Raw genomic sequence first — 20,059 nt, forward strand, 5'->3', positions numbered from 1 at the left:
TGATCTGGTGATCTGATCCTAAAAGGCCACCAGGTTGGTCTGACAGGACCTGCCACTGATGAACCCATGTTGGTTGCCCCTAAGCATGCAGTCCCCTGCTGGCCCCTCCTGGATGTGTACCAAAATAATTTTCTCGAACAGCTTGCCGAGGATCGAGGTAAGACTAACTGGCCTATAGTTTCCCGGTTTTACCTAACAGACAACCTAACAGACAACCATTTTCCTGTGTTTATAATCTGACCTTAGAAATAACTCTGGGCTGAAATTTGAAATGCATATGTTACTGATATAATAATTGTTCTGGAAACTTAATTTAGTTAAGTTAATTGTAGGCCAAGTCAGAACCCAAATATCAGAGTTTTTGTACTGCCATAAGTTCATGACACCTATAAGCCTCTCTAGGGCTATGTCTGCACAAGACACTGACTGTGCAGTCATTTAATACTTTTATAAGGAAGTACTAAATGACTGTGCAGTAACTAGGAGTTACCACGCAGTAGCATCACTGAATGGCTTTTTTGTGATGCTGACTGCACAGTAGCCCAAGACTACTGTACAGTAGCATTGCATCATGCTTGTTTCCACATGATGCTACTGCAACTACTGTGTAGTCAGCATCTCATGTAGACATGGCCCAGGATTGCTTGGGATGTTAGATCAAAAGAAGATTGTGGTAAACTGAGAGCAGTATTAACACTGGTTGCTAAGAGTACACCTACAGTTAGACACTATTACAAAAGTAAACAACTTTTACATTTACATTGCACTCAAATAAAATCCATGGAACAACAATAAAAAAAAGCTGTTCACATGAATGGCTCCCATTCAAACAGGAGTTTCCTGAGACAGCTCCAACTTCTTTATAGGGAGCTAGTGTTCAAAGAAATGCCCCCAGGAATGCCCCCAGAAACTACAGGGCTAGTACTAGATCCTCTTAGATGAAGGAAGTTTGGAATCAAGAGCAAAGACATGCTTTCACAGCTGAGGGAAACTATAAATTCACTGGTCAATCTGAGATGAAGGATGCTTGTTGCAGGAATAAGAGACACTATAATCTAGAGAAGAAGCTATGAATTGCAGTAGTTGTGAAAAAAGTAAAAGAAAAGTTTGAAATGTTATCATTTTATTATTGCATCTGTATTTTTCTTGTATGGTCTAAAACAGTAATGATCAACCCCTAGCCTGCAGACCAGATCCAACCCCTGCAGGCAGAGTAGTAGGAAGCAATAATTGCTGCTCCTCTGTTGCCAAATTTCTGGACCCATGTGGAGCCCCGTGAGCTGGAAAGTATGGCCCATATGCTAGACTGGGCCCACTGGGCCAAAAAAACTCAGCATTACTTGTATAAAGAATGACTGTCAAAATCACTGCAGAGACAATGTTGGCTTGCTTCCATTAGCATGTCCTGAAGAGACAAACTGGAAGCTTATAATGTTCATATGGTTGAAGATCTCATAAAAGGTACATTTAAAGAGCTAAGAATTCTCAAGAAACCAGCTCAAGTCTCAGGGTCTAGGCAGTTAAACCATGGGATTCTTCTTTCAGAAGCAGGTGTTCTAGACCATGTCCAAGAACAAATCTTTTGTTCAGTTACCATGAAGTCATATGACAGGCATAAGTTATAAATAATTCAAAAAAAGCTCAAGAAAGGCCAGCTTTTGAGCCTTGTATGAATCATAATATTGGTCCATGACTAATACAAAAACATCAATGTCAGTGCCCAGTCTGTTCACTTAATCTATGATAGGATGGAATACCTAATCCAAATCTGGAGTGAAGTAAGAAAAGGTCACAAAATGAAACAAGTAGGTAGTAAGTCTAAAACTAACAGGAGGAAGCTTTTTTTCACACAGCATACATGTGATGCACGAGGCTGCCAGAGTGTGTCAATTTCCATGCTCCAACACACTCGATTACTCAACTCTGCTCCGAAGCACTGGATTTCCAATGCTTTGGAGCAGGCTCCCCACATGTGTGTAGGAGCCCAAACTGTTCTGTCAGAGGCCTAAAGAGAACTATGGAATACACAAGCCCTATCAACAGGGTTGGCTGTAAAAGTTTTAGTTGACAAGCAGACAGCCAGGAAAACATTCTGGGGAACTCAGAGAAAAAAGGATACAAGTTATTTTAAACTTGCTTCCCCAATGAGGGTTTATATAATGAAACGGAAAATGCAGTTTCACAGAGAAATGTAACTATTCAGAAATTCAGGTCAAATTTGGCAAAGTTTCAGCCAAAGAAAACAAAATTTGTAATAGTTAACATGCTTCAATAAATGTCGCTTCAATTTAGGCTTTGAAAATGGTAACAATTAAGTTAACAAAAAATGGTTAAAACTACTCCAAAAAGGACAATTCACTTTTGGGTCAAACAAAATATTTTATTTTACCTAAAATAATTTTATTCAGTTATGTTTTGCCAAGAAAATCAAAATTTTTTTTGGACAACTTAAAATGATTTTGGGGGGCTTTTTATGTTTCTGTTTTCATCGAGCTGAAAAAAATCAGTCACACATCTCTACTTGCTAAACACTCAGATGAAATCATAGCTAGAATTCCTTAATTGCACATTGATTCCACAAGTTCTCTCACACAATTTGTCAGGTGTTTCACAAGGTGCTCATTCTTTTTCCGAAATGTTTTTATTTTGCAATGGGTTTCAGCTGCAAGAGAGCTCTGTTGCTATTATTTGTTTGGCATAAAACAGCTCTAAGGCTAGGGACAGATATTACATATAAACCAGTCTAAGAGATAAGAAACTAGTTGAAACCTGTAGCTGAACAGACATTCAGACTAGGGACAGACATTCAAAAAGCCTAATCCTAAATTGATTCAATTTTGCAGGTCAGTCTAACCTGCCTAGGCTGAATCAGTTTGTAACTGCACAGACATCCCCTATGGATGTTAAATGAAAAAATGCAGTGGCTCAGGCTAGAAGCGGGGGGGGGAGGGCACTAAAGGAGCCCTCCCTTCCCTTTCACAGTCCTGAGCTGAGGAGGCGCATGGCCAGGCCCCAGCATGACACTCTGAATAGGGAAGACTCCCCCCCGCCCCGCTAGTCAGTGAGGGGGCCAGCAAGCATTTACATAGCAGCTGTAGGCAAGGGGGCCAGAACAGCCCCCCACCCTGGCCAGCCCTCAGCTGCTTGTGCAGCTGCAGGCCTAGGTGCTGCACAGGGCTGGGGGCATGGTGGTGGCTGCCAGGCTCTGGGCACCTCTGAGCTGGCCGGGAAGCCAGCTTCCCAGGCAGCCCTCACCTGGAGGGGCCAGACACCAGCTGGTGGGGCTCCTTGGTGGCAGGGGCAGGGATGGGGGTTATTTCCTTCCCTCTGTCATCCCACAGAGGGGACAGAAGGGGCTTATTCCACTGCTCAGCAGCAGCAGTGCTTGGGGCAGGCAGACCCGGGTGTGGTCCTGCAGGGGCAGTGGAGGTATAGGGGAGAATAACCCCCCTCCCTGCCCCCTCTGGCTTGGGGGCCACACTGGCCCACCACTGTATCAGTGAGTGTGGAGCACCTAGTGGACCCCGCTCAGGTCCCTGCTGGTGGGACAGGGAAGGAGGAATTAAACCCTCTCTGGCCAGTTCAGCCCGGGCTGGCCATGCCACCTCCTCCCCCACAGCTTCTCTACAGCTGAGGGTATACTCTAGCACCCCTCAGTTCCTTGCCTGAGCAACTGCAGGCATGTGACCACATTGCCTCACTACAGAGGGACCATCTGTCCTATTACAAACTGATTCAACCTAGGCAGGTTAGATTAACCTGCAAAGGTTGAATCAATTCAGACTCCAGCTATTTGAATATCTGTCCCTAGCCTAAACAACACAACCAGAGTATCAAAGCATCCCAAAGGCCTTACCATGTCTGAATTAAAATGACAAATGGACACAGCCATTTTGATTAAAACTACATGGTTCTGCCCAACTTTCTATAGACCTGCCTTCTCTGCCCCATATTACTGGAATAGAAACTTTCAGGAGTTGTTGAAAACTCTGACTACTTAATACTATGTCTAGCCAACCTGTTCAATAACAGCATTCAGATCATTAAAAACAAACATGAAGACATGGTCCACATCCTTGGCCCCTGCCATGGCTGCTTTATGATATTGTAAGCATCATAAAGCTTCTGGGGGATTCAAAAATGAAACCGAATAGAGGTGTAGCTGAAGATTTAGTTCACGAACTTTGAAAGCCTGACATGACTCCCATTTTGCTTAATGAGAAACCTCCACTTATTTCAATAGGACTTGAGGCTGTTCCCTTAATTAACAAGCCTGATTATCAAGATAGTTGATAAAGAATCACTCTTACAACCTCACATATCACATTTAGGGCACTGTGACAGTTAACATTCATTCTAGGAAAAAACTGATGAAATACTTATGTTGTATTTCTGTGCAAAGAGACAACATGAGCTTGAAAACCAAATCCACTAATGAAATGAAAGAATCTTAGGAATCCTGGATGATGGAACTCTAACAACCTACTGATTTGATGGTAGAAAATAAAATTCCAGTTGTGTAGAATCTGAATGTAAAAAAGGACTTGATTAGGAGAAAGAGGCCTATTAAGGGCAAGATTAGGCCACCTTGCCTATTTGGATTTCAGTGGGAATGTTAACAGAGAAGAAAGCACTACTCACTGTAAGGAGGAAGAGGAATCTGGCTTGTATGGTCAGCACCCCTTAGAAATTAACATATATTAAAGATGCAAAAGCACAATGATACCTCAGAAGAACCCATCCCAACAGACTCATAACAAAACCATTCATTACATTCAAAGAGGAAGAGAGATAACATTATAGGAAGAAGATCAAAGTACCATAAGTACGCTAAGATAATATGATCTAGATTAAATGACTCTACAGTGGGTATAAAACTAGTACATAATCCTGCTCACAGAGTAGCCATCAATGGCCGATCTCCTAACTGAGGGAAAATATCAAGCAGGGTTCCCAAGGGTTAAGTCCTGAGTCAAGTATTGTTCAGCATATTCACTAATGACTTCCAGTAAAAAATTGAGCATACTGCTGTATTTACTCAAATATAAGATGATCCTGAATATAAGATGACCCCCAATGATTACATTGTATATATGAAAAGTGTATAAATTAGTTATATTCCAGAATACACAATCTAATTACTGGAGGTCTGCCTTGAATTTCTCCCCCTTCCACTGCTACAGGAGGGAAAATGAATCTGGGGACAGGGTCAGGGAATCCTCTTGCCCTCTGCTTCCCCAACTTCTCCCCACAGCCTCACCCCCGCCCCTGCCCCCAACATATTCTTACTGTCAGACCCTGCTTTCCCCGAGCACATGAAAGGGAGGAACAAATCTGAAAATACTGACCTTGAAATAAGCAAATCTATAGTAATTTGCATATAGACAAATTGCTACCGGTACCCATACCCAGACTTAGTTCCTCCAGAGTTGATACATTTTACCTTATTTGAAACTGCTACAAGTTTTAGGACAGGTACTCTATAAACACATGTTTAAGCAGCACTTTTGTACTTACTTTTCTATAATACAAACTATGTATGATTTCAGTCTACAGCCAAAGGCTCATGATTTACCATATAGTTCATTGATCTGGCCCTAGCAGTCAGCAGCATTTCAAACCATGGTGACCCCACAGCTCAGCACTACTCAGCATTTGTTTGCACTCCAGACATCCCCCCCTCCCCCAAAGATCCATGTGCTAATTACCACCCCCACTCATGACTGGATCTGAGTATTCTTGCTATTAGTCCTAGAATCCACCAAAAAATGTATATGCAGATGAGGGGCCATCTTCCAAAACACTGATGAAAGAAATTGAACAAAACTGGCCCCAGGACCAACCCCTGGGGAATTCCACTTGATACCAGCTGCCAACTAGACATTGAATCACTGATTACTTTAAGGCCAACAATCTAAGCAGTTTTCTACCCACCTTACAGTCCATTCATTCAACCCATACTTCCTTAGCTTGCTTGCAAGAATGTATGTGGCTGGGATGGTTTAGTCAGGGATGATCCTGCCTTTAGCAGGAGGTGGACTAGATGACTGCTTCCAGCCCCACTTTCCTATGACCCATAGAACTCCCTCACCACATAGCAACTCATGCTTTACACACCACAGCGTGAAAAAGTGCACAGGAAGCTTTTTACCACCCTGACTGGGATGAAGTTTTACCTCCATTACATAAGAGGACCCAGTGGCTGCAAGCATGACAGCAGCATGTCTGAAGCAAATCTGTTCATGAGTCTGTATCTTTGTTCTCATTAGAGCTTGTAGCTGTGTTTTATTTAGAGATGGGCCTGACTGTTATCAAAGATCCAGACCTGATCTTTGGGAAGCTGGGATCTGAATCTGTGACTTACCCTGCATGTAGCATGGTCCTGAACTGGAACAATTCCCAGAGCTCTTGGACTTTGGAAAAGGTACGATTTCCATTCCATTTCATAGTTGCAGCTTGCCTTGTTTGTAAAGTGCCTGGGAGACTTCCAGTTCCATACAAATACCCACGGCTTCAAACTCACCTTTGAAACTGCTGGAGTTCAAATGTGAGGCTTACGTTGGCCAGGTGGTGAATTGGCACCGGCACACCACCATAAAGTGGGTCCATGCCAGGGCTAGAGCCGATCCCGGCTCTTCCTGGACCCGTTGTTTTTTGGGTTTTTTTCTTTTGTTGCTGCGGCATTTTTCCTCACCACGGTTTCGCTCCCACCGGGCTTCTGGTTCTCTTCAGTGTCCCACCGGCTCAGAAGCTCTCTCTTTCAGAGTAAGTTCTTTCTTGGGGCATTGCCCCAACCACAGTTTCCATTACTGAGCACGTGGTGATTTTGGCAGCAGTTTAATGATAGACAGCATATTTAATGAGGTTTCCTTGTGTTCATATCTTAAGATGGGAGCTTCCCCTCCCCCCATCTCGCCTTATGTTTGGGTAAATACAGTAAATGGACAACAACTGACTTTAATACCTAATAGCATAATGAGATGTATTGAAAAGAAATACTGTATATGAGCCACAGAAAGTTATTCTTTGACTTTATTCAGCAGTGATGAGTATTCACTTTGAGTACTGGCATCACACTACAAAAAAAGAGGCATGGACAAATTAGAAAGAGTCCAGAATGAAGCAAAAAAACCCAAAAAACTAAGTCAGATGTCTAAAAATGGTGAAAAAATACTTGGATTATTTAGTCTAGAGAAAAGGTTGGTGGAAGGAGGATTTAATAACAGTCACTGAATACAAAAACAGGGTTGTTATGAAGAGGATGTTACTAAATGATGTCCTGTCCTCTGTGGACATACAGAAGATATAATGAACTTGCAGCAAAAAGATATAGGCTGGATGTTATGAAAAAGGCTTGTAACTATGAGGGTGCTTATGTACTGGAGAAGATTACCTAGAGAGGTTGAAAAATCTCTTTCAGGGAAGTTTTTTAAAATTTATATGAAACACAAAGTTGTTGAGCATGCTTTACACAGGAGTGTTCTTGCCTTCAGCAGGTGTTGGACTAGAGGCCTTCTGAGATCCTACCTAATTTTAATCTAATATGGCTATGGACATATGAATTTGAAGCGTTTCAAAGGTTCTTGGAGCACTACAAGCAGCAAGAGTGCAGACATTCATACCTGGTAAAGTGCTTAAAAATGGGCAAAGCACTTTAAAAATACCCTCTTCCCCTCTCCCAACCCCAACGCCAAATTAGAAGAGGAACATCTTTGAAACACTTTGTTTGGAAGATCTTCCTGAAATGTCTATGCCATTAAGTGGACCATGAGGGTCAGTGGGTTTTGTGGGATAGATCCACACCTGAATCAGAGTCATGAAGAAAAACAATAAATACTATGAACTGCTTGGAAGGAAACTCTACAAGAGGACCGCCATGAGTTTTCCAAGAGAACTGTGCAGTTTGGTCTTTAGTTCTTAAATATATACATGTGAGACATAAATACTATTTCACATTCTAATTTCTTTTCCATTCTATTTCATCAAGATTTGGCCCCCTATGCAGGAAGTACAGAAACCTGTTCTTCAAAATGACTGATATGCAAAGATTTTTAGAAAGCCAATTCTGGATTCAAGTGAAGACCAGTAAGGAGGAAAAGCCTTTCAGTGGAACTGGGAGTAATCCTATATGTGTGTCTACCCCTACACAAGAATATTATATAAAAATGTCTATGTGCTTTGCTTATAAAACTTTGGGCTAGGGTCCCAAAAATAGTACAACATACAAAGAATAAGCAAGAACATACCATCAGTGCCTCTTCCGTACACTTTTCCTTCTGCACTGGAGTACTGGGAAATTCCAGGAGGGATTTCACGGTCTTCTTTTTGGCTTTTTCCATTTGAACATTAGTAAAATAATTGACGGCAGCAAACTCAATAAGAGCAGAGAACACAAAAGCAAAGCAGACAGCTATGAACCAGTCCATGGCAGTGGCATAGGATACTTTTGGCAATGAATGCCTTGCACTGATGCTCAACGTTGTCATCGTCAAAACTGTAGTTATTCCTTCAAAGCAAAAAGACAAAGAATGTATCATTGCAGTACATAGGAATAAGAGTAAAAATAGGCAGGTGACTTCTAGGGAAAAAATATCTACACAAGCTACTTAGTATTCCTGAATTTATTATCATAAAGTCTATCATCATCAACAAAAATTCCATCAGCTTGCAGATATTAAGATGATAAATATTTAATTGAAAATGCCACTTAGACCATCTCACCAGCAAATAATGAGATAGGTACAACCCTGAAGTGAAAAAAATAATACTAGATAAACTTACATCTTTAAAGGAACATGCACCAGAACAAGTCATGAGGAAATCCTGCTGTGGGCAAGTTTGGCTTCGCACTGCAACAGTAAGAATACACTAGAGCCATAAGTCTGAGCTCAAAACTTCATGTCTCAGACTAGTGTTTCCATACTAGCAAAAAGTGTGGTAATCATAATGAGCTGAAGCTCCTGAATTTATTTCTGTGTGTGATCATTAATAGAGATGAGCTTCCCCAATATAAAACCTACTGGGAAAAAGGAATTATAGGAAAAATAAGTGGACCCTTTTAGGTTCACCTTATATAAGGTTATGATTGTGTCACATTCCTTGTGTAATCTATCTGACAGATGAAGAAAGACAATTACTTTCTTTAAGGATTTTATGGTAGTGTTAGAGTGATGTTGTACCTATGATGGTACAGGAATTATCTCTGAGGCAAGGATTTCTTGGGGTGATATCTTTTTATTGGACCAGCTGAACAGTTGGGATAGAGTTAGACAAGATTTCAAATGCAAAACATCAGGACATCAGGATCTGATGAAGAATGTCTTGCATTTTAAAGCTTGTTTAGCTCTATCTTAACGATGCAGTTGATACAATAAGACAGCAACCTAAGAAATCTTCAAGGAATTCACTAATTCTATACTTAATAAAAAGGTTGTGTCACTAATAAATCCAAACTCATGACAATATATTGTCACTAACCATAATATATACTTTATAAACAGCTAAAAGTGTTAGTACTCTTTGGACAGAACACATAGCACTATGAAAAGCCACAAGTAAATAATATTTTCTATTAAAAACTTCATATTGTATATAACATACTGGACTCCTCAGACAAAAAAGGACAAAATGTTCCATTGTGATCTGTAAGGTCAGCTTCCTGCAAACACCAACTGTGCATCACGTTTTTTGATGAAAAACCATACAGGAGGTCATACTTGATAGTCACTTCACAGCTTTGGATCTCTTCCCCCTTGAAGCCCAGAGACCAAGCTGGGACACCTTCTGAAAGCGATTTTAGACCTTTTTTATTTGGGCAGCCTTTTAGCAGGCTAGGTTAAGTTTGGTGTACTGTTTGAGAAGCCTGTTTTATTATATACTTTTTTATTTTAACATTTTTTCTGTTTTTATAATTTATTGGGTTGGGTTTTTATAATTTATTTTTTCAGTTTAGGCTGCCCTGAGCCTGTTTTAGGGGAGTAGCATATAAATCGAATAAATAAATGAATGAATAAATTAAAAATAATAATCTTTAACATTTCAGAATTAATGTTTTCCATAGTAATAAAACGTGTGTTCCTCTCCAATCTAATTTATAATCCAGATACTGTTAAGTTAAAGGAAACAATTTATTTCCTTGCTTAGAAAAACTGGAGTATTGTCATACTGACAACTCTGTTAATTAACAAGGCACCACCTAATCTTTTAAACCTTTCTGCTGGCAGTATGCAGATGAAACTCAATTAGGATTTTATCACCTGAAAGAGACCAATTTTAATTAAAATGAACATGCATGAAGGTTTCAGCTGCGTGCAAAAACTACTATACGAATACTTCAAATGCAAAACATAATGCAGCATAAAAACAAAGTTTAAGATCTCTTCCTTTTTTTTTTTAAACAAAGCATCCCCCCAAAAAAATTCAAGCCTCATAAATCCCACTTCTTTAAAAAATAAAATATGCTCATGTATATAACATATGCTGCTTAAATCCTAACATGACAATGTAAAAGTAATTTCAGTGACAAGTGAAGCTTTCTTTATTCTTCACTCTATTTATGGAAGAAAATAAAACCATGCACCTATTTTGTTTCAGTGTCTGATTCATACATTGAAAAACTCCCCCTCCACCCCTAAAATCCCTATATTTATATTGGATGGCCCCATTTCTTTTGAAAAGTAACAGTCTATAACACTAGAAGCATGGAAGTCTAATGCCTAAAATACCCCTGCAGACACAACTATACTGGGTAGAGGTACACAAGGAGAAGTAGTTAGCCATGTTAGTCTGAAGACAAGCAGAAGACAGGATAGATATATACCTTATAGACTTCATCTGATGAAGTGAGCTCAGGCTCCTGAAAGCTGATACTCTCTATACATCTTTTTTCGTTAGACTTTAAGGTGCGCATCTATCCTGCCTTCTGGTACACAAGGAAACCACCAATGCAAGCTGTCTGACAGATCGCATCTATGCAGCATCCCTACGTCTGCCACTAATAAAATAAAGCCCTGTCCACTTGCTCTCTCATCTATTATACAGCCAAGCAAGAGCAAATTACTTGAAAGTGGTCATAAGAAAGCCACAGTGCTCTGCTAGCCCAGCACTATGCTTTGCGTCTCCTGTGGGACTGACTTGGGGCCACTCCGGAGCCATCTACTCTGACTACTTCAGTGCATGGAAGTGGGAGTGAACAAGCAAACCTTATTTTGTTGGTGGTTGACCCAGGGTCAGGAAGGAAGCCATGCTGACATACTCAAACACTCAAGAGTAAGCCAGTACTACTGTATGAGGGCAAAAGGAGAATAAAGTCTCTGCAGGCTGCAAAATGGGAGGAAGCAAGACTCAAGTCAAACTCAGAATATAAAACTGAGGCTATTGTGAGTTTGCAGCTTCTTACTCATAAAGTTGCTAGAGGATGCACTGTGGGTGATGAGATTTTCCCAAAATAACTAGTCATTCAGCTAGTGAAGACATTTCTATGGAAACCATGGTTTCTAAGGAACATGACTATGCTTCCTGAGCTCTGTCATCTCTGTTTCTAGCCTTGTCCACTGTGTATGCTTCAAGCGAATGCTTTACCTGGCATTGCTTTAGTGATAAAAATAGGACAGCAACAAAACGTAAGAAAAATAGTATTATTTTCCCCTATCTCTTAAAGAGCACTGAAGTCCCATATTCACTATGTTCAGTTCTCCAGAAACTTCCAGGTACACAGAATCACATCGCCTAATATGCAAAATGAAACATTATGCATATTTTATTGTAATATTTTGATACCAAACTTTTTGCAAAATAGTACTAAGACTTTACCTTATTATTCTATATATTTCTATTATTTATTAGTGTAAAACACGTCTAGTTAGTATAGAACATGAACCAGATAAGGTAGTAAAATTCTCAGAGGTTTCTGTGGCTGGCAGAAACCAACTGAGTATGTCAATGAATTGGTCCCAAACAGTGAACTTTTCTTCCTATTGTAACTTGTTTTAAGGACAGACCAAAAATAATTGTGGCTTGATGCTTCCCTGCTGATAATATCACAAGTCATTGTCTTTTCATCAGTCCCTTTAGACTTTTCCTCCATTTCTCCAATAAGACACCTGACATGGCAGATTCTACAACTTCAGTTTTATCGTATGTCCCAGATAGTTCTATCTTCTCTTCTAATAACTGTAGAGATAAGGAATTTTTATGTGCCTTGACAAATCTCAGCATTTGTTACACATCTTTTCCCCCCACATAATACATACTATTCTTGAAAGCATTTGCTTTCAAGGGTGTTTTGATATCTATGGATACCACTGGTGGATTTTCAGTTTTTATATCAAGAAGTAAATAAGACATGAGTGGCAAATTTATAGTTTGTTCTTTAAGCTATCACAGCTGCCAGCTCATCAGTTGTGATGTTACTTCCTTGTGGACATAACCATTGGCTTTACTGTCACTACCACATTAGGTAAATCGACTCACCAGCAAACTCTTTGCCTTGTGCTATAATGTTTGAGTTGGGACGTAACAGTTATAGTTGCTTTATCATAACAGATTATCATATTTACTCAAATATAAGGTGACCCCTCAATAATTAGACACTACACATGGACAATTTATAATTTTTTTAATTAATTTTCCAGGTATAGAATCTAATTATTGGAGGTTTGCTTGAATTTGTCCACTTCTCACTACTACAGCAAGGAAAAATAAATCCTGGGGGTCAGATAGCCCCCGTGCCGTCTGCCCCCACAATTTCTTCCCCCTGCAGCCCCTTCCACCCGTACTTTCAGACAGAGGTACCCATAGACTTAGTTCATCCAGCACTGATGCATTTTACCTTATCTGAAATTGCTACAAGTTTTATCACAGGCACTCCATAAACACTTTTAAGTAGCACTTGTGCACCTACTTATGTATACTATGAACTAGGTATAATCTCAGTCCAAACCCAAAAGATTAATGATTTACCATATACAGTAGTTCATTGGGCTGGGAGCCTCATGAGAGTCAACAGCAAGTCAACCTATGGTGACCACATACCTCAGCAGTGCTCAATACGTGTGTACTCCAGATACCCCCAACAAGGATCCATGTGCCAATTACCCTCCCTTCCCTGCCAAGACTGGAACCAGGTGTTCTTGCCATGAGTCCGGGGATGATCAAAAATTTATATGCAGATGAGGTACAGGGCAACCAGCTCCACCTCAAGGAAGGCAGAGCCACAATAATCATGTTAAACAGGCTAAAAGAGTAGGTGACAGAGGGGTTCTGGTTGAACTGTTTGGGGCCCTGTTGGGTGATGCTTGCCAGACATTTCAGGCTGGTGAAAAAACATGAATCATTGAAAATGCACAGCTCAGCTGTGGGAATTAAAAGGAAGTTGAAATGTATTCAGTGTAGTGGCTCACTGTGACTTGGACTGGAAAACAGTCAGTGCTGAGGAGGACTCTGCACAATGGGTATTACCATATATCTTATTCAGATGAGCTGTACTAACCTATCCTTGTGGTAGGTTCCCATCAGCATCTTGGCCTTTTGGCTCAGATCAAGTGTGGGCATCCAAATCCAAAGATCTCCAGGCTTAGGCCTGCATGTAGAATACCTGGCAATGGATTTGGGAGTATCTGAAGTCCCAGGGTGAAAGCCTGGAACAGAGGATGCTCGCCTGTACTGCCATACATGATGTTTAGACTGATTGAGTTCTGCCTGCTCAATCAGTATGGTTTTTGGAACAATTGAGTTCTGCTCAATTGATATGATTTGGCTGATTTGACCTGGAACACAAAATATATTAATAAAAATTTTTTTAAAAATCTTGGCCTTTTGGCCAATGATGACGCATAGGGGATGCACCCTCTGAGAGCACTGATGCACCCTCTGACAGGCCGCGCTTCCCACTTAGGTGAAGAGCAGGGGGGGCAGGCAGGAGTGCCAGTGCCCTCACTGCAAGCGCCAGCCAAGGAGTGGGAGCCCCCTGCCGGTCGTTGACTAAGGTGGCACCAATCACCCATTCTTTTGGCTGAGATCAAATGTAGCAGCATTTCTGGCACCAAGGGAAGAGAGTGTAAAGGCTGGCTCTGGTCCTCCTGGTGCTGGCCTGGTATTATAGTACCTCCAGTGCCAGTTTCATGTAGAAGGAACACCTGCCCATTATTTTTCAGGGCTCAAAAAATGTTGCCCCATTAGTATGTTTCCCAGTGTGGGCACATGTTTCATAGTCATGCTCAATCCTGGCTACATTTAATCAGCTTCATAGTTGGCTTCCATTACTGAGCATATGTTGCTTTTGGCAGCAGTTTAATGATAGACAACGTAATGTATTTAATGAGGTTTCCTTGTATGCAAAGAGCTGTCCCCCACCCCCCATGCTGATTGGATAAAATACTTAATTTGAGTAAATATGGTTATTAATGCTGACTTTTTTGTGATGCTGGACAGTCTTTCAGGTTTTGCTTGCATGCTATCTGAGCTGTCACTTAGAAGTAACAGCTACTACTATTATTCTCTGAAAATGTACATATAATAAGTCTCTTGGTTCAACGCTTTCTGGCTGATTAATCTCGCTTCGGAATATGGTACAGAATAGAATCAAATGTTGAGAAAGACACCTGCTTTATGAGACTGCTTTACCACATCTGGGTGATTTCTTTTTCCTTTCTTAGGAACCAGATTTCCTCCGACTTTCATGTGCTTTGCCTTCCACACATTTTATTGGTTTCATTTTCAGCATTTGTTGTAGCATCTTATTTCAAATTGTATTTTAATGTGTTTCATTTTAATATCTTGTAATCGTTTCCTTAATTGCTTTTTCAATTCCATTTTAAATGTGACGGAAAGATAAAGGAGAAAACATCACTAAACATGAAATTATAAATATAGGGACTTTCTCCCAGAAAACTTCCATGGATGTCAAGGAGATGTGCATATGAGAGTTGCACATACACACACATATCCTAATGGAATTAGTTCAGTGGGATTTCAATTGGAGTCACTCCAGGAATGAAAGCCCACATCCAATGGAAAATAAACCTGGCCTCTAGACAGACTAAGGGCTTGATTAGGTGCTCAAAGTCAAATAGTTCTCCCATTTGTTTCTTACGAGTCCTCACAAAAATTAACCTAGAATACTCAACTATTTTCCCCTTCAAGTTAAAGATTCCAAATTTTCCTCAACAGTTTAGTGTAGTGGTGCTCAACCTTTTACCCAGTGGGCCAGATGGGCAGTGCTTGATCATTTTGTAGGCCAGATCCAGCTGGTGGACCCAATCCAGCACCAGAGGGGGCTGTGGCTGGGCCCCATCCAGCCACACAGAGGGGAGGAATGGGGACAGCCTGGCCCTGATCCAGCCATGTGGGGGAAGGGGGCTAGGACTGGCCCCAAACCAGCCCCATGGAGAGAAGGGCATGTGATCCATCTCTGATCCAGCTCCATCGAGGGAAAGGGTATGGCCCAATGCCACAGGAGGAAGGGGGCATGGCCAAACCCCAACCTGGCCAGGCAGGAGAAGGGGGCATGGCCGAGCTTCAAATCAACCATGCAGGGGAAGGGGCATGGTCCAGCCCTACAGGGAGAAGAGGGTGCAACTTGGCCCCAACCAATCCACACAGAGGACAAGGGGCATGGCATGGCATGGCCTTGATCTGGTCATGCAGGTGGAGGGCTGTGGCCCAGCTCTTACCTGCCCTGCAGCACTTGGGATTTGGACATCAGGGAGGGATGGTAGCTGTCACTGCTCCCCCACCACCAAATTTGCTGACCTATGGGGAACCCTGTGGGCTGGATTCTAAGGCTCCATAGGCCACATTTGGGCTATGGGCCAGAGGTTGAACACCCCTCATTTAGCGTTTCAAATTATATATTCCTACTATTTAAAATTAAGTTAATAAGGAAAGACCCATCTGCTTTGAAACTTAGTTCATTCTCTCATGTTACTGGAGAGACTTTGGAGATAGCATGCATATGGTGCCCCAGAATGGAGAACTATTTTTAGTTAAATCCATTACAACAAGAAATACAATGACATAAAAAGTATGAAAGAAAGATTATAGTTACCAAACACAGTCCTAGCTGGAACAGATTCCTTATTTATCCAAAATGATACTTGAGAGAGGATCACAGTCATAATGCATGGAATATATGTCTGAATCATAAAATAACCCATTTTCCGTCTGAGGTGGAAGTAAACTGTCATAACAATATATTCACCTAAAAAAAATAAAACCAAAGGAAAGTTATGTTTCTGCCCCTCCGTGCAATTCTTCGGATGCAGAATAACCGTTTCAGACAGATAGCCATGATTAGATATGACACTAACTTAAACATTTAGCAATTCAAATAGTAAATAAAGAGCTTCCTTAGAAAACAAGAATGAAAAGAAGCTTAGTATCGAACAGAGATAACTGTAATATGTCCTTACAGTGCCATTCTGTAGGCACAATGTAAGAGACTATAATAGTAACAGATCATGTTGTATTATGTTTTACGGAATGTGCAACTTAAGAGCTCTTTTGCCATCTAAAAAAAAAAAAAAAGGAAAGAAAACCACTCTCAAGGCATAAATGTCTATCTACCATTACTCTGGATGCAATATTGTAATGTCCATACCCTGTAACTAAGTGCAATATTACAGTATCTAGATTTTACCTATTGATACCTACTAATTCGTATGGAAGATTAACTGGTTTACAACAAGTTTACATTCTAGTACTGCTTTCATAGTTAAATCATCTATACTGTGTACTCTAGTGTTTTTAATATTTTACTTGCACTAGTTTAGTCTAATATCACATGAAATAGGCATTATTTTTAGAAGCATGAGAAAAATTCAGAGTGCAAACCAAAAGCTGAGTATGAGCAAATTAGTTTTAAAGTCAATGGGAAACTCTGGTGAATTCTGAATCAAGCCCACTCTTAAGATGACTATACATGTGCTCTGGGGTGAAGGGGGCTGTGTTTTAGTTAGAGTGGTTCTTGGGAGCTGCTCTAAAAAGCCCATAGCATCTTTTGTATTCAGCATTTCAAAACGGCAGCAGGGACACTAACTAAAACTCGTTTGCAGAGCTTTAGTTAGAGTTTCAGTTAAAGCGACCTCTCTGCCATTTTGGCAGAAACACAGGATGCTGAATACACAAGACGCTGCAGCATGTTGAAGTGCTCCGATTAGAATGCCCCAGCAGAACCAAGTCTGCTTTGACACATTGATTGTAATCAGAACATGTCGGAGCACATGTAAAAGTGCCCTTAGTTATCTAGGGGCTTGCAAGACAGATTGAGTAAGATGCATAGGTCCCAAGATTAAGATACATAGAAATGCTTAAAATCTCTATAATAGCAGGTCCACAGTAATCAGTTTAACTTAGTTTCATAGGCTCTGGGAAGGTAGAGCGGGAAGAGACCTCATGAAGTCATCTACTCCAGCCCTTGGCTCAGGGCAGAATTATCCCTGACTAAACCACGCCAGCTAAACTATAATCACACTGTTGCTTGTGCATATATCACTATGACAGAAAGGAACAAAATTGAATTGGTACAAAATAGTAAATTAGGCCTTGCTATATATCATATAAACCTATATATTTATTGAGTGATGGAACTCCTTAAGAAAAGGACTTGTTGGAAACCAATGAAGCTGTTTCAGTGATCAGTGGCTATTTCCAAGAGTAAAGAGTTTGCAAGATCAGTCCCAAGACGGTCCTAAGTCCTGCAGAAAGTACCTCCTTCAAACCTACTCCCTCTCCCAGTAAAAAACAAACCCTTATTTGATTAGTCTAGTCAATGGAAATTCCCTTCTAAAAACCAAACAAAATTTATAGGGAGGCAGCAGACCTGTTTGATCATCTATCACCTGCATGCACAGAGAAAAAAAGCAAGCATCCTGGAAAGTTTCAGCTTACTGCCTGAGACTGAAAATGATGTAGGGTCGGGGTTTACCTCGTGCAGCTCTGAGCTAGCATTCTGGATAGCCAACTCATGAAAAAGGGCTACAGAAACTGTTCTTTGAGGAGTAGCAAGGAACTGATAAGATCTGTCCTGTTACTTTCTAGATGATCAGCAATATGCAGGATATTGAGGAAATACAGCTTCATGTTGGTATTAAAAATACCAACAGAGAAATCTGTTGAGTACATTTACTCAAGCTGTTGTTTTTGTCATTATTCTGCCACTACCTTTCATCATAGAGTGCTGAAGTTCATTAGCTTAGTAATCCAATTTCACAACAAATCAAGAATAATATTTTTAAATATATATTATCAACAAACTGATCATCAGTGAGATTTCACTTATTGGGGCTGCCTGTTGTTTCCTTAAAAAAATCTAATAGAACAAAAGTCAGTTGCAATGCCTACTGCATTACAGCATTTGCTCTTACACCAATCTAAATACTATTTTAGTTTATGACTTTAATAACACATTTGGCATCTTATATGTTTATTCTGGATTGTCTGCATTGCCAAACAAAAGCAATTCTTCTCTGCTTAATGCAAATACAGTATTGAGAAAGTATTTCTACAGCCACATATCATGGCCTCTAACAGCCTCAGATATATGGCTTCTGACTCTTCAAATTACATTTTAAGCAGTTATTACAAACACTTATTTATCCACTCTGTCTGTGGCCTCATCCCAACTTTATGAAGGGAATTGGGATTTCACTGTAGTGAATCTGCAAATGAAATTTCTGAAGACAGAAAACCTAAATCTGCTTTATGTACTTATCCACTTACATTTATTCTAAAAGCCCCAGAATACCTTCTTAAAAAGTCTAAGACAAAATGTCACTGTTAATTCTATGTTACAAGCTTATTTTCATTTACAAGATTCTTACCTGTAATAGATTTAACAGTTTCACTGGATACAGTATGTCCAAGGAGGTCATACTGAACTAAACTGGAAGACTCTTTAGGGACTTCCACTGACTTCTCAGGTCCTTTTGTCCAAGTGTAAATCATTTCAGTCATTGGATATGCATCTGAAACAACATATCATTAATATACATCTATAGGTCATGTCTTATCTTGCTATTTTGAAAGCTTGATCCAAAGTCAAATGAAACCAATAACAAGACCGTTGCTTGCTTAGATCTTTAGTTAAGACTCTTAATGCTTGTGCTAAGGTATCTATATCATCACAGGAGAATAAAAAACATCTATGTTCATAGCCCTCAAGTGCATGGGATCACACAGAATTCAGTTCAGTGGGAATTCTACATGTAGGGTCAGAACCTAAATATGGAGCTTAAACTTTATTTTCATTTTTTTAACTCTTTGGAAAGATACTGATATTTTATCTTGTATTTAAATATAAAATATATTGATTCAATAGCAGTATAAGTTACAGAGTTTCTGGGGGGCTAGAGGGATATTTATTTGAGGGAAATAACATTTATACTGAGAATTTTTTTAAAGTATTTGTCAAAAATGTAAAGTCCATGAAAAATTGTCAGTAGCTAAAACATACCCCCAAGCCTCATGAACTATTCAAACAATCAATATGAAATCAACTGTCAATGTTTACCTTGAAATTCCTACAAAGCTGAGACTCTTGCTAAAACCAAATTCAGACCCAGTTTTTTAATTGAAATCAATATGTCCTATTTAACATTTCACAGAGCATAAGACCAGCTCGTACTGTCTGCCAAAGGCAATGTCTGATGCATCAGTTCAATTGGCCTGGGACTTCTCTGAAGAATTCTCCCTAGATAGAGGGAATCTCTGCTACTGTGAAATTGATGTAGGAGACTAGGGCTGTGCAAAGCTTCGGCTGCTGATTCGATCTGGAGGAGATTTGGCCCGATTCAATGGCCAAATCTCTGAATCCAAATCAAATCAGGAGACCAGTTAAAAGGTCTGAATCAATCTGGAAAAGATTCAGAAAGCTTCAGCGATCTGGGTAAGCCCCGCTGGCTGCAGCAGGGAGCTGAACCCAGACTCCATGCTGGTAAAGTAGGGGACAGGAGAGAGGAGGCTAAAGGAGGGAGGAGGGAGGAGGGAACCATGGGAGGAAGGAGGGGACCCCTGCCAGACCCCATCCTCTGCCTGCTCTCCCAGCCCCCCAACCCCCTCCCAC

General features: G+C 40.4%; 1 protein-coding gene across 1 annotated transcript in view; it reads right to left on the minus strand.

Moving 5' to 3' along the window:
• GABRA4 (gamma-aminobutyric acid type A receptor alpha4 subunit) overlaps positions 1 to 20,059 on the minus strand; it is a 113,439-nt gene that overhangs the window by 55,608 nt on the left and 37,772 nt on the right. Inside the window, exons 6-8 of the mRNA XM_019526622.1 lie at positions 18,819 to 18,962; positions 16,046 to 16,198; positions 8,247 to 8,506 (exon numbers count right to left, since the gene is read on the minus strand). Of these exons, the coding sequence (XP_019382167.1) occupies positions 8,247 to 8,506; positions 16,046 to 16,198; positions 18,819 to 18,962 (557 nt within the window). The remainder of the gene's footprint in view (positions 1 to 8,246; positions 8,507 to 16,045; positions 16,199 to 18,818; positions 18,963 to 20,059) is intronic.

This window comes from Gavialis gangeticus, unplaced genomic scaffold, assembly GCF_001723915.1.
Source record: "Gavialis gangeticus isolate Ggan-Ray unplaced genomic scaffold, GavGan_comp1, whole genome shotgun sequence".
Taxonomy (NCBI): domain Eukaryota; kingdom Metazoa; phylum Chordata; order Crocodylia; family Gavialidae; genus Gavialis; species Gavialis gangeticus.